Here is a 16,505-nt window from a genome sequence, read left to right on the forward strand (position 1 = left end):
GAGGATATTTAGCAAATTTCTGAGTTTCGATTATCTTATAATAGAGTATGAGTGTATAAAAAGTGTGGCGCGATATGTGGGTCTGTTGGGCTTAGCTAGGAATTGGGAAAACTGTAGAAGTTAATATCTACACATGAAAGAGAATAAATAGTAAGATAATCATATTTTGAAACTTAAAATAGAAATTTATGATATTGGGACTAAAATTTATCTTCAAGAAAACTATATGTATATCTTGAAGTATTTACATGATAACTAGCATCTTACCTCTATTTTTTTCAGAATTTTTCTCTATTGATAATTGACCTTGCATAGATAATAAGTGGCACATCACTGGTATTTCTTGTGGTTATACGATAAAGCTTATTATTGTTTGTAATTAATTTCACTACTTTATATGATTATACTTGTAATGTTCCTCTTTTCTTTTTAGGGAAATTAACATTATTTTGCAGAGCTAAAATATAGTTGATAATTTGTGGAATACCTATTTTAATTAAAGCAGTAGATAAAAGAGAATTTAAGCAAAACATATTAATACAAAGCTATGAGTTTTTAAAATTCCACTGTAGGTCTCCCTACTACCAGTTTAGTCAGAACTGTGTTACTTTATATGCTTTACATAATAAGCCTCCATACAAGATTTCATTTAGTCAAAGAATTCTGTAGCTAAAAGATGTTTGAAAACCATTATTCTAAATATAACTATTTTATTTGTCTTGGTATGGTAACAAAAAATGTAAATGCATCCTTATATGTACAGGCTTTAATGATTTTCCGTGATAATTCTTCTGTTTTCTTATAAGAAAGTAAAATAAAATGGAAAGTAAGGAAATAGAAGCATTTGGGGGGTTGCAAAGAGAAAGATGCAAAATAAGGCTGTGCTGATGGGGCCAAATTTTGTATAGGTCCAATAAAATTTTTTTGTACATCTGAAACGACTTTTAAATCATGAACTATGGTTGAATAAATTTAAGTACCCTATTTCATTGAAATCAGGACCTGAATAAAATTAACTGATTTTTTTTCTCTTGATATGATAAGGAATATTGCATAATTTTGATTTCAGGAAGGAGAAACAAATTAGAAGTGTAGAAGAAGAAATTGAACAGGAAAAACAAGCAGCAGATGGCATTATCAAAAATATGTCTCCTGAAAAACAACTCGAGTACGTAGAGATGAAAACCACAAATGAGAAATTGTTGCAGGTAATACTCATCACTACTTTTTATACCAGGCATATAGCCATCTTACTACCAAAAATACGGGCAGCAGCGGCATTCCCTGAGAGCTTGACTAGACCTGCTGCTGATCAGTCTTCACTTTTGGCAAGGTCCTCCCAGCATTCAATTGTGGTGGAGACTCAGATTTGCAAGTTAGTGTTCTTTCATGCCCAGGTGTCCCTTAACCAGTGACAGAGAATTAGTTCCCACAAATGCCAATAATGAAAGTAGTTTTACTTTGTCATATATTCCTTCATTGACAGTTCAATATAACTTATACTTTAGACAGGATGTGTAAGATACAATGAAACAGTGAAGAAAAAGTATTACAGAAATGCCAGAATGCTATCAAAATATAGTTAATCCTGCACAGTAATCAATGCTAAGGTCTTATCCCTAGGAGTGAGCCATGTAAATTGCTATATAGATCTTGGCCCTAAAAGAAATTAGGTACATGTTAAGTGTTCTTACTACAATAAAATAAAATTTAAAAATTAATTTTAAAAAAGGAATTAGGCAAAAGATAAGAAAACACGGTTAAAAAATCAAAATTAAAAATAACTTTAAACAATGACATCATCAATTTGAAGGGTTCTGATATTTAATATGATGACTACAGTGATATGATGATTCACTGTGAAAAGGTCTGGCTACCTTTACAAGCTTATAAAGTATTTTTAAAGGTGGATCATGGAAAAGGTTTTAGGAATAATGAAAGAAGTTGGCAAAAATAGAAATAATGAATGTTAAATTCTAGTAAAATCACAAGGTACATGTTGAAGATATTTACAAAATTTATCACATCCATATTTGAAATGTTGAGAAGCAAAGAAACAAATTTATTCTTAATGTGACTTGCATATGTATTTCCTTTTCCCTTTCTTTTTAGGAGTTAGATACACTTCAACAGCAACTAGATTTACTGAGCATGAAAAAAGAGAGTCTGGAAGCTGTAAGTATAAAATCAAATAAGGGTTCCTATGTTACTCTGATACAAAAGATAATTCAGCTAAATGTATTTATGGAACTCATACAGGTATATATTTATTTAGCAATTCACTTACAGGAGTATAATAACTTTTTTCCATTCAGGACCATAAATATCCTAGTTGGGTAAAAAATTAGATTCAATTGTTGAGTACTTGCTGTGTACTAAAAAAGTCATTTGGTATGCTTGGAAACTCAAAATCTGGTGGTAATTTAAACACATAAACAAGAGACTAAAAAAAATATGAAGGGGAAGAGAGATCAGTTTATCACTCAAGATGTCAAAGCTTGCATTGATTTTCTTATTTGTTTATTTAAAGCAATTTTAATTCACAAACAGACCATGTTTGTAGTTAAAAAAAAATTTTAAGATGAAAGTGAAAGTTCCTGTTTTTTCCCCTTTTTCCAGACAGAACTACCCTTACATTTATTTATTTATTTTATGTTCACTGATGCAGGGTTTTTTTTTGTTGGTTTTTTTTTTTTTTGTTTTTTCAGTTTCAGGTGCACAAAACAAAGTAATTTTAGACATTTATCATTTATATTCCTCATACTGTGTCAACCCCCCCATCCACTTTCCCTCTGACATCGCACACAACCGTTACATTTCCACTGCCTCTATTCCTAATGCTGTACTCCGCTTCTTGTAAGTATATTACTCTTACATTTATTGAGTGCTTACTGTGTGCTTTTTTGATTTCTTGACATTTATCACTAGCATTGTCATTTAATCTTCACAACAATCCTATAATCCTAACTTGGTTTTATTGTTGTGGATAAACCTCAAGTGGCATTCACACTTGCTATGCTGTCTGCAGGTTTCAGTTTTTTTCACCTAACATTCTCTCTCAAATATTTATTCACATCAGCTTTCATTATTTTTAAATTACCGCATTGCATTACACTGTATGACTGTAACACAGCCTTATAGATGGATAGATTGTTTATGGTTTTTTGGGGTTATAAATAATGCTGCACTGAATACATACATTTTATGCTGTTACATGAGTATATCTTAAGGTAAATTTATTGCAGTGGGTCAGTTATTACACACTTTTAAATGTTGTGAGATACCAAGTTGCCTTCCAAAAAGATTGTTCCATTTTCTACTCCTTTCCCTAACATATGAGAGTGCCTGTTTTTACAGTGAGCATTATCCACCTTTTCCATTTTTGCTAGTTTAATGGGTAAAAATTACTATCTTGTTTTAATTTTCATTTATTTATGCGGGAAGTTGAGTGTCTCTTTATATGTACTTTTGGCCAATGTGTTTCTTTTTCTGTGAACTACCTCTTCGTGTCTTTTGCATGTTAGTATACTGTCTATACCTCAGACTTTGCCTGCCTTTCCTTATCGCCTATGGATTCAGGTAGATATGATGATAAGATTAGTAACATTGTAGATTGACGAGATTGCTGTTACCTAGCTTGCAAAAAAAATTAGCTTGAGTATTTTATAATCATTCTTTGGGAAATTTGCTATAAAAAATGGTTTGCTTAAAAATATTAACTTGAGTGATGTCATAGGAATGGTGGCAGCGGGGCGCACTTTTTGAGTTCCCCAGATCTTACCAGAAACAGGACATTTATAACCCATTAAAGGACTCTGCTCATCACGCAGAACAGCTAAGAGACTCGTGCAAGGATTACTTGCAGGTGGGAAAATTGGGAGATCAGGGTAAGAGGGAAGGGAGCAGAGTGGAGACGTGGCCGACATCTGCGGCGGTGGGGACACGATCCACATCAGTGGCGGTGGAAACGCGGTACGCACCTGTGGCTGTGGGGACGGGGCCCACATCTGCGGCGGTGGAAACGTGGCCCACATCTGCAGAGGTGGAAACGCTACCGGCACCTGCAGCTGCAGAGACGCAGGGGATCCCAGGACGGAACAGAGAACACAAAAGCCAGGAGGTGGGCTCTTTCCCTGCGTCCTACGGCTGATGTCTCCCAACGAGGGGGCAGCATATCCAGCATTTGAGGCAATAACCTCAGCTGATACCTCCAGTTAAGCCCTAGGCCAGACAAAGGACACAAACTCCATACCTGGGCCCCTCGCCCTGTTCTTCCAATCCTACCCCCGCCCTTCCAGAGACTTGAACTGGCCCCTGAACTGAGGACTGGTGTCAGATTGCAGAGGAGCCTTGGTGCTCGGGCTCTGGGAAGACTGGCGGGCGGCTCTGGCCGAGGGAGGGGGCTGGGAGGAGTGTGGTTTTTGCTGGGCTAGGAGAGAGGGAACTCCTCCGCCCCCAGCCACCACCTTTTCTGGCCTGCAGGAAGAGTGTGACACAGCTGGGCTGGGAGAGAGAAGACCCATCCATCCCCAGCCCCCACCCTTTCTGGCCTGTCTAGGTCGGGGCAATTACAACTGTGGAGGCACTCCCAGGGATCAGCAGTAAGCGGCAGACACAGCTCCCAGCTTTCAGCAGCTCAGAAATCTCCCTCCCGCCATACACACACACACGAAAGAAGTGCCCAAAGACTCAGGAGAACTGGACACAGGGCTGGTGGTGCTACTCTCAGTGTGCGTATGTGCAGGCAAGGACAGAAGCTGCACTGGCTTTGTAAAAACTACCATCCAGACCCCTCAGCGTCATGCATGTAAATCTGCAGTCCCAACGTCACTCTGGGCACCAGGTGACCGGCTCTGCCAGCACAATACGCAGGGGACTCTTGGGTACAGCACAGGACAACTTGGAGATTACTTGGTGGGCTTAAGCCAAGACTGGCGCTGCTTTTTGTTTTGTTTTGTCTTTATATCTTTGATATCTTTGCCTGTGTTGAGTGTGGGTTGTCGGTTGTTTTTACATGTGAATGTATTTGATTTTCTCTTTGTTGTTGTTATTGTACTTGGTGATTTGCTTTGTTCTGAAATTGCCCTATCAGGGCCCAGCTTAAGAGGCACAAGATTCAATATACCCAGAGGCCAACTCCAGACCAAACCAGAGTACTACTGGGTTTGACCTACAAGTGACACACCCAGAGGGAATTCTCTACAGGCACAAGAGCTCATAGAGGCCAAACCACATTTAAGCGGTCAACCCTCATGCAGCAGAACACCCTGCAGTGGGCAGAGCCAAGTCTCACAACTAGTCACCCTAGGAGTTAACCCTACCTACTCACAAGGGAAAAGCAATTAAAGATCTTCTTTAACAGGACAATATACACAACACAAGAGTCACCTTTGGAGCGCACACAGAGGAGAAGAACGAAGTAGTGCAAGTCAAATATAAAGGACACATACTACATAAGATAACCCAGCAAGAACTAAGAACTCTAGGGGATCTACCTAATACATCGAAGCAAACACAGAGAGTCAGCCAGAATGGGGAAACAAAGAAACATGTCCCAAATAAAAGAATAGAAGAAACCTCCAGAAATGGAACCAAATGAAACAGAGGTAACCAACCTATCAGAGACAGAGTTCAGAACACTGATGATAAGAATGTTTAAGGAGCTTAGAGACGACATCAAGAAGGATGTAGAAATCATAACGAACAACCAGTTAGAACTAAAGAACACAATTACCGAAATAAAGAACTCACTTGAAGGAATTAACAGCAGGTTAGATGAAGCAGAGGATCGAATCAGTGACTTAGAAGACAAGTTAGCAGAGATCACCCAAACAGAACAACAGAAAGAAAAAAGAATAAAAAACAATGAAGATGGTTTAAGAGACCTATGGGATAACATCAAGTGCAACAGCATGCGCATCATAGGAATACCAGAAGGTGAAGAGAGGAAGCAAGGGATTGAGAACATATTTGAAGTAATAATGTCCAAAAACTTTCCTAACCTGATGAAGGGAACCAACATACAAGCCCAGGAAGTGCAGAGTTCCAACCAGGATAAACCCGAGCACGTCCACACCAAGACACATTATAGTTAAAATGGCAAAGGTTAAAGACAAAGAGAGAATCCTAAAAGCAGCAAGAGAAAGACAGAGGGTTACATACAAGGGAACTCCCATAAGACTATCAAATGACTTTTCTGCAGAAACATTGAAGGCCAGGAGGGAGTGGCAGGAGATACTCAAAATGATGGAAAAGAAAGGCCTACAACCTAGACTGCTTTATCCATCAAGGCATTTAAAGTTGATGGAGAGATAAAGAGCTTCCCAGAAAAGAATAAGCTAAAGGAATTTATTACCACCAAGCCAGCATTGCAAGAAATACTGAAAGGACTTCTGTGAATAAAAGAAAGATGAAAACAACCTAACTACAGATTTAAAAATGGCAATAACTATGTACCTATCAATAATCACTTTAAATGTAAACGGATTAAATGCTCCAATCAAGAGACATAGGATGGCTGAGTGGATAAGAAAGCAAGACCCTTATATATGCTGTATAAGAGACTCACCTCACATCAAAAGACACACACAGGCTGAAAGTGAAGGGTTGGAGTAAGATATTTCATGCAAATGGAAATGAGAAAAAAGCTGGAGTTGCAATACTGATTTCTGACAAAATAGACTTTAAAATGAAGAAAATATGAAAAGAACAAAGATGGGCACTGTATAATAATAAAGGGATCGATCCAACAAGAGGACATAACCATGGTAAACATCTATGCATCCAACATAGGAGCACCTAAATATATAAAACAGATATTGACTGACATAAAGACAGAGATCAACAGGGACACTATCATAGTAGGGGACTTCAACACACCTCTGACAGCAAGGGACTGGTCTTCCAGACAGAAAATCAATATGGAAACAACAGCCTTAAATGATACATTGGACCACTTGGATTTAATCGATATTTTCAGAGCATTTCACCGCAATGCTGCAGGATACACATTCTTCTCAAGCGCACATGGAACATTTTCCAAGATAGACCATATGTTAGGCCACAAAACAAGTCTTGATAAATTTAAGAAAATTGAAATCATACCAATTGTCTTCTCTGACCACAGTGCTATGAAATTAGAAATGAACTACAGGAAAAAAACTGGAAGACACACCAATTCATGGAGGCTGAATAACATGTTACTAAATAATGAATGGGTCAAGCAGGAAATCAAGGAAGAAATCAAAAGATATCTCGAGACAAACGGAAATGAAAATATGACTACCCAAAATCTATGGGATGCCGCAAAAGCAGTCCTAAGAGGGAAATTCATAGCATTGCAGGCCTACCTAAAGAAACAAGAACCATCACTAATCAACAGTTTATCTTCACACTTAAGGGATCTGGAAAAAGAACAGCAAAATAAGCCCAAAGGGAATACAAGGAAGGAGATAATAAAGATCAGAGTGGAAATAAATGAGATAGAAACCAGAAAAACAATACAAAAGATCAATGAATCCAAGAGTTGGTTCTTAGAGAAGATAAACAAAATTGACAAACCTTTAGCCAGACTCATTAAAAAAAAGAGAGGACCCAAATTAATAAATTCAGAAACGAAAGAGGAGAAGTGACAACAGACACCGCAGAAATGCAAAAAATGTTAAGAAATTACTATGAGCAACTATATGCCAACAAATTTGACAATCTGGAAGAAATGGACAATTTTCTAGACGCATACAACCTTCCAAGGCTAACTCAAGAAGAAACAGAAAACCTGAATAGACTGATTACCACCAGGAAAATTGAATCAGTAATCAACAATCTCCCAACAAACAAAAGCCCTGGACCAGATGGCTTTACAGGTGAATTTTACAAAACATTCCAAAAAGAATTATCACCTGTTCTCCTCAAGCTTGTCCAAAAAATCCAGAAGGAGGGAAGACTCCCAAACACTTTCTACGAGGCCACTATCACCCTGATCCCAAAATCAGACAAAGACACCACAAACAAAGAAAACTACAGGCTGATATCACGAATGAACATAGATGCAAAAATCCTCAACAAAATATTAGCAAACAGAATTCAGCAATACATTAAAAAGATCATACACCATGATCAAATGGGATTCATCCCTGGTATACAAGGGTGGTTCAACATCCGCAAATCAATTAATGTGATACACCACATTAATAAAATGAAAAATGAAAATCACATGATCATATCAATAGATGCAGAAAAAGCATTTGATAACATCCAGCAGCCATTTATGACAAAAACGCTTAAGAAAGTGGGAATAGAGAGATCATATCTCAACATAATAAAGGCCATATATGATAAACCCACAGCTAACATCATACTCAATGGGGAAAAGCTAAAACCATTCCCCGTAAGATCAGGAATAAGGCAAGGTTGCCCACTTTCTCCACTTCTATTCAACATAGTGCTGGAAGTTCTAGCCACAGCAATCAGACAAGAAAAAGAAATAAAAGGCATCCAAATCGGTAAGGAGGAAGTAAAATTGTCATTATATGCAGATGATATGATACTATATATAGAGAACCCTAAAGACTCCACCAAGAAACTATTAGAGCTGATAGATGAATTTAGTAAAGCAGCAGGATACAAAATTAATATTCAGAAATCAGTTGCATTTGTATATACCAATAATAAAACATCAGAAGGAGAAATTAAAAAAGCAATCCCATTTACAATTGCTCCAAAGACTATAAAATACCTGGGAATAAATTTAACCAAAGAAGTAAAAGATCTGTACTCAGAAGATTACAAGACACTGAAGAAAGAAATGAAAGAAGATACAAATAGATGGAAACACATACCAGGTTCATGGATAGGAAGAATTAAAATAGTTAAAATGTCTATACTGCCTAAAGCAATATACATATTCAGTGAAATTCCTATCAAACTACCAATGACATTTTTCACAGAAATAGAACATATAATCCTAAAATTTATATGGGACCATAAATGACCCTGGATAGCCTCAGCAATCTTGAGAAATAAGAACAAAGTGGGAGGTATAACAATACCTGACATCAAATTATACTACAAGGGTACAGTAATCAAAACAGCATGGTACTGGCATAAAAACAGACACATAGATCAATGGAACAGAATAGAGAGTCCAGAAATAAATCCATGCCTATATGGCCATTTAATCTACGACAATGGAAGCAAGAATGTACGGTGGGGTAAAGACAGTCTATTCAATAAATGGTGCTGGGAAACCTGGACAGACACATGCAAAAAAATGAAGCTGGACCCCCTCCTTACACCATATACAAAAATAAATTCAAAATGGCTTAAAGACTTAAATGTAAGATCTGAAACCATAAAATTCCTAGAAGAAAATATAGGAAGAAACTTCACAGACATTACCCGGAATAAGATTTTTACTGATATATCCCCTCGCGCAAGGGAAGTTAGAGAAAAAGTAAACATGTGGGATTATATCAAACTAAAAAGTTTTTTCACAGCAAAGGAAACCATCAATAAAACAAAAAGGGATCCTACTGAATGGGAAAAGATATTTGCCAATGATATGTCTGCTAAGGGGTTAATATCACAAATATATAAAAAACTCCCTCAACTCCAAAAAAACAAACAACCCAATTAAAAAATGGGCAGAGGACATGAAGAGACATTTTTCTAAAAAGGAACTACAGATGGCAAACAGACATATGAAGAAATGCGCAATCTCACTAACCATCAGAGAAACGCAACTAAAAACCACAATGAGATACCACCTCACCCCAGTCAAAATGGCTATCATCAATAAATCAACAAACAACAAGTGCTGGCGAGGATGTGGAGAAAAGGGAACGCTTGTGCACTGTTCGTGGGAATGCAGATTGGTGCAGCCACTATGGAAAACAGTATGGAGGTATCTCAAAAATCTGAAAATGGAAATACCTCATGATCCAGCAATCCCACTCCTAGGTATCTATCCGGAGAAATCCAAAACTCCAATTCAAAAATCTTTATGCACTCCTATGTTTATTGCAGCACTATACACAATAGCCAAGACATGGAAACAACCGAAATGCCCATCAGTAGACGACTGGATTAAGAAACTGTGGTACATTTATACAATGGAGTATTATGCAGCCATAAAGAAGAAAGAAATCTTACCATTGGCAACAACATGGTTGGACCTAGAGAACATTATGTTAAGTGAAATAAGTCAGACAGAGAAAGACAAATACCATATAGTGTCACTTATATGTGGAATCTAAAGAAAATAATAAGTGAATGAACTAATCAGAAACAGTTTTGGAGACATAGAGGAAAAACTGAGGGTTGATAGATGGGTGGGGGGGTGGGGATAAAGTGGAACGTGAGGGGTTTAGAAAATAGTCGGTAACCACAAGATGGCCACGGGGTTTTGAAAATTAATTTGGGGAACGTAATCAATAATGTAAAGATTTTGTAGGGTATCGATGGACACATGTCCCATTTGGGAGACCACCTCAGGGATGATGTAGATGTCTGATCTCTGCACTGTACACCTGAAGCTGAACAGTAATGAATGCCAACTCTAATTTTATATATATATATATATATATATATATATATATATATGTATGTATGTATGTATGTATGTATGTATGTATGTATGTATGTATGTATGTATATGGTTACAGGAAGCAGAGTACAGCATTAGGAATAGAGACAGTGGAAATGTAATGGCTCTGTGTGATGTCAGAGGGATAGTGGATGGGGGGAGGGGGTTCACACAGTGTGAGGGATATGGATGATAAATGTGTAAGCATTGCTTTGTCTTGTGCACCTGAAACTAATAAAAAAAAAATTTAACTTTTGTTTTTATATCAGATGGTCTATATGTGGGTACACATAATTTTTATTTTCTTGGATCTCTGTGGTAAGAGAAACATGTTTCAAGGAATAAGAACAATACTTAGTATTAACACAGCCAGCTTTCTCAATTCCTCAATATTTTTTTAGGGCATATGGAAGAGAGTCAAATGCTCTTGGCAAATTTAGTTTCCACAGGAAAAGGCGCAAGCTATAACCTTGGATTTAATGTTTGTATTGATGCCACTCTTCTTTGACATCAGCACATGTATGCCCAAAATAACAGGAATTTTAAATAATGTACAGGATTCTCAAACCAAGAAAGTGTTAAGTCACTAATTCTATTTAACTTTTCCCAGGTTCCTTGTATTTTTTTACTTGTTCTTCTAGAAAACATTATGTCAAATATCAATCAACTAGTATTTATTGAATATCTACCGTATGCTTACTATTGTGCAAGTATTATTACTTATTCAGTTCACAGGAGTTTAAAAAATCAGGTGAAGGATCAACATAAGCTTGAGTCTTCAGGAATAGTTTTATTGATGCAATTTGAACAAATCTATAGGATGATTAAGCAAAAGGAAGAGGAAGATATTATGAAAAGGGATACCTCAAAATATCTGCATTTCTTCTATCTGTATTTTATGGTCATGCCTTTTCACCTGTGGCTAATCCATTACTTGACTGGCATATGTAACCCTTTGCCCATGGACTTTTAAACATTTCCTGTTCACTTTTTTTTTTTTTTTTTTTTTTAAGATTCCTTCTCTTTTGCTTTCAAAAAAAAAAAATGTGGTCTTCCCTCTTAAAAATTTGATCTTGTTCATGATTTCAGATACCATCATTAACTTTTATTTCTGCTATCTTAGAAAAATTCTGTAAAACAGATACAATAGCACTATCTTACAGAGTTGCTTTGAGTATTAGAGATAGTGTATAAAGAAAATGGAGTACAGTTCCTGGCACAGACAGAACAAATGCTCAATCAGTAACAGCTTCAGATGTCCTTTTCTTCATCATCATCACCACCACCACCACCAACACCAATAACACCACCCCCACCTCTAGTTATTTTAGTCATCTAAGAAAATTATCACATCCCTTATTTTCTCTTTGTGAACAGCAGAACAGTAGTAAATACACAACAACTATTCTGCTTGTGTGTATTAGTTTCCTAGTGCTGTGGGGTGGTTTAAAACAGCAGAAATTTTCTCACAGTTCTGGAGGCTAGAAGTTAAAAACAAAATTTCACCAGAGCCAGGCTCCCTCTGAGACTCTGGATTCTCCTTCCCTGCTGGCTTCTGGTGGTGGCTGTCAGTCCTTGCTGTTCGTTCCTTGACTTACAACTGCGTCACTCCAATCTCGGCCTGTGTCATCACATGGCATTCTCTTTATGTGTCTCTGCCTGTATTTTTCGTCTTCCTTTAAGGACACTAGTCATACTGGATTAAGGTCCACCCTAATGACCTCATCTTAACTTGACTAAATCTGCAAAAACCCCATTTCCAAACTTGATCACATTCACAAGTACTGGAGATGAGGGCTTCAGTATATCTTTTTGGGGAATACAATTCAACCAATAACATTGTGGGAAAGCATATATATGACCTATTCAGGGGAAAATATTTTCCCTCCAGAGATCAGTTCTTTGGTTTTTGAATTGGATATTGTGGTTTAAGTTGTATTTACATTGTGACTCTTTATTATCTCCCCATTGCCCTTATCTTTTTTCAGGTGTTATATTTAGAAAATAAAATAAGGGTACCATCTTCTTGTGAATCTTAGACTGAAAATAGCTTATGAAAGTATACAGAGATTTATTTTTATTCTTCCAGTTTAGAAATGTGCTTCATAGCATTCTTGAATACTGTAGATACTTGAGAGTGTTAATTTAAGATGCTGGTGGTTTAAATTTGTCCTTATTCTTATGAATATTTGTTTGAAAATACATATTTTCAAATATTCTTATTTGAAAATAATTTTTGATAAAATAATAAATTTTTCCTTTTTTTGTTCACTTTAGGAAATAGTACACTCCCAGGTAAAGCAGGAGGCTGTATTGCTGTATGAAAAGCTTTATGAGTTAGAGACCCATCGAGATCAAATGACTGCAGAAGATAAAAGTGTGGGCTCCCCAATGGAAGAGAGAGAGAGATTGCTTAAGCAGGTAGCAAAAACAAACATACTCATTTTAATATATCAGGATTTGGTAAATGTGTTGATTTATTTAAGGCATATAAATAGAGCAGAAATCATTAATTTTATTGTCTTAAAAAACTGAAAAGTGAGCTTCACCTAAATTGATATGAACTACTTGACCAAGAAAATCTAGGTAAAAGTGATTTCTCACAAACTTTTTTGACATAAATCCTAATTTTATATGGTCTTCATGCATATTTTGGCCATTTTTTTTCGTGTTTTGGATTCCTATAAGGAAAACTTGAAAATCTTCTTTATTGGTCAGTAAATAATTAGATAATCTTATTAAAGATCTGTTCCATTATTTGTTTTGGGCTTTGTATTTAGAAAATGAAGTGCCCCAAGGCTAAATGCTTTTTTTTGTGGTTGTTATTTTCAGTGCTTTCATGAAGTGAATGGAATTAAAATGTCCTATTAAGTCACAACATGTCACAAGATCATGTCATACGTATTCAGTAGCTTTCTTAAAACCCCAAGGCTGGCTTTAATTTAGTACTAAGTTATAATTAGCCTATTATTTATCCTGAGACTCCATAACTGTAGGGCCCTTAGGAGAACTACATGTAGGTATATTTGAAACAGCTCTAGTCAAGAGCCTACAAATTAGATTTTTGTGGTCTTAGATTGAAACCAGTGTGTTTGGAAGAAACTTAGGGATCAAGTAATGAGATATTTAAGTATTTGGATCATTCCAGAAAGGTATTAAAATCTAGAATCTCTGAAGTTTCTTGGAAAGAGATCATTGGAGGCAGGGGAGGGGTGATCTTGGAATAGGATTGCCAGATACAATACGGAACGACTAGTTAAACTTAAATTTCAGATAAGCGAAGAATTATCTTTTAGAATAAGTATGTAAATATAAGGATAAGTGGGCCGGCCTGGTGGCTCAGGCGGTTGGAGCTCCATGCTCCTAACTCCAAAGGCTGCTGGTTCGATTCCCACCTGGGCCAGTGGGCTCTCAACCACAAGGTTACCAGTTCAACTCCCTCCAGGGAATGGTGGACTGCAACCCCTGCAACTAACAACGGCAACTGGACCTACAGCTGAGCTGCGCCCTCCACAACTAAGATTGAAAGGACAACAACTTGACTTGGAAAAAGTCCTGTTCCCCTTCCCCAATAAAATCTTTAAAAAAATAAAAATTAAAAATAAGGATAAGTATATTTCAAATATTCCATAGTCTATACGTACCTTAAAGGTTATTTATTGTTTATCTGAAATTCACATGTAACAGGATTGCTAAATCTGTTAACCCTACTTTGTCTGTTGGATTTGGGGCCACAGGGTAGAGACAGTCTCAGAAATCACAGATATTTATGTAAACTGATTCAGGCCTCAAGATGTGTTAACCTCATGGTGCCTTGTGTGTTGGTATGGAAATATCAGTCACCATCCTTCCTTTGAGGATGAAAGAAAAATTTGTGAATAATTCTTTAGTTGTATTCCTTTTAGCTTAAAGGTTGAATTTTAAGAAGTTTCAAGACAGAGATGAGATTTGACATTTTAGTACAACATACCTTGAAGGAATTTCTCTTTAAGATAGCCTAACAATGAGTAATTCTTCAATACTATTTTCTTTTTTATGCCTTTATAGGTTAAAGAAGATAATCAGGAAATAGCCAGCATGGAGCGACAGTAAGTACATTTATACTAGGATGTTTTACATCCTTTTCTCATTGTAAATGTACCAGAGGTGCATATTGTTACAGTAAGTTTTCAGTGGTTCACATTGATAATATGGATGCCACAGTCAATCTTATTTTCAACTACATACCATACAATTCACATATTTAAAGTGCGCAGTTCAGAGATTTTTAGTATATTCACAGAGTTGTGCAACTATCACCTTAGTCAATTTTAGGTCAGTTCAGTCACCCCCCAACCCTTACACCCCCCCTCACCTTTTAACCATCACCGCTTTCATCCCCCCATCCCAGCCCTAGATAGCCACTCTTGTTTTATGTCTCTGTAGACTGGCCTATCCTGGACATTTCATATAAATGGAATCATATAACATGTGGTTATATATGGCTGAAGTCTTGAACTTTTCAAAGTTCATGTGTGTTGTATTTCATTTCTTTTTATTGCCAGCTAATATTCCATTATGTGGATATATCATATTTATCTGTTCATCCATTGGTGGACATTTAGATTGTTTCCATTTTTTTTTTTTTTGGCTATGATGGATGATGCTGGTATGATATTCATGTACAAGTTTTTGTGTGGACATATGTTTTTACTTCTCTTGGGTATATACCTAGGAGTAGAATTGATGGCTTATATAGTAACTCTATATTTAACTTTTTGAGGAATTGCCAGGCTATTTTCTAAAGCAGTTGCACCATTTTACATTTCTACCAGTAGTGTATGAGAGTTCCAGTTGCTCCATATCTTCACTATCATTTATTACTATCTATCTTTCTTCGCTATACTGGGTGTGTGTGAAGCAGTATCTCATGGTTTTGATTGCATTTCCCTGGTGACTAACCAGGGAATGATATTGAGCTTCTTCTCTTATATTTATTCGCTATATGTATATTATCTTTGGAGAAATGTCTGTTCAGATGCTTTGTCCATTTTTTTATTGTGTTATTTATCTTTTTATCACTGAATTATAAGAGTTCTTCATGTATTCTGGATATGAGTCTCTTAACAGATAAATGATTTGCAATCTGTGGGTGGTCTTTTCACTCTCTTGATGGTGTCCTTTGAAGCACGAAAGTTTTAAATTTTGATGATGTCATTTATCTACTTTTTTCTTTTGTTGTTTGTGCTTTTGATGTTATAGCTAAGAAACCAGCGCCTAATCCAAAGTCACAGAGATTCATGCCTATGTTTTATTCTAAGAGTTTTAGTTTAGCTCTTATATTTATGTCTATGATCCATTTTGAGTTGTCTTTTGTATATGGTATAAGGTAGCAGTCCAGTTACATTATTTTACTTGTGTATATCCAGTTGTCCCAACACCATTTGTTGAAATATTCTTTCAACAAATATTACTTAATATTATTTTTCCATTTAGTTATCTTGCACCTTTGTCAAAAAATCAATTATATGTAGCTACAGGGTCTTTTTTCTGAACTCACAGTTCTATTCCATTGCTATATATATCTAATTCCAGTGCCACACTGTCTTGATTACTGTAGCTTTGTAATAAGTACAACTGCTTTTTGCTAGAATGGTAACCCATATAATCTATCAATGGTAAATTTTCTAATTTTTGGTACTGATTTACCAACTTAGTTCAGTTTATACAAACCTACAGAAAGAAAGATTTTTCTAAAATTTTGTAAAGATTTTTCACTTTTTAAATGTAAATAAAGCTCAAAAGAAGACTGGGAAAGTCTGCTTTTGAAATCAGGCAACCTAACATGTTCAGAACATACTTGTACTCGAAATGTGAATCATGTAAAAAGATCTAGGAAAGATTTTTAGATCTTTCTAGATCTGTAGTATTATCGTCAGAATAG

At 36.2% G+C, this 16,505-nt stretch overlaps 1 protein-coding gene across 4 annotated transcripts in view; it reads left to right on the top strand.

The window, feature by feature from the left end:
- Nucleotides 1–16,505, top strand: part of IFT74 (intraflagellar transport 74) — an 85,871-nt gene that overhangs the window by 38,459 nt on the left and 30,907 nt on the right. For all 4 annotated transcript variants that reach the window (XM_088792769.1, XM_088792770.1, XM_088792767.1 and 1 more), the window contains exons 9-12: nucleotides 1,070–1,208; nucleotides 2,113–2,175; nucleotides 12,860–13,003; nucleotides 14,630–14,670. In XM_088792769.1, the coding sequence (XP_088648895.1) occupies nucleotides 1,070–1,208; nucleotides 2,113–2,175; nucleotides 12,860–13,003; nucleotides 14,630–14,670 (387 nt within the window). The remainder of the gene's footprint in view (nucleotides 1–1,069; nucleotides 1,209–2,112; nucleotides 2,176–12,859; nucleotides 13,004–14,629; nucleotides 14,671–16,505) is intronic.

This window comes from Rhinolophus sinicus, chromosome 16, assembly GCF_057876585.1.
Source record: "Rhinolophus sinicus isolate RSI-liver-muscle chromosome 16, RSI-T2T, whole genome shotgun sequence".
Lineage (NCBI taxonomy): Eukaryota > Metazoa > Chordata > Mammalia > Chiroptera > Rhinolophidae > Rhinolophus > Rhinolophus sinicus.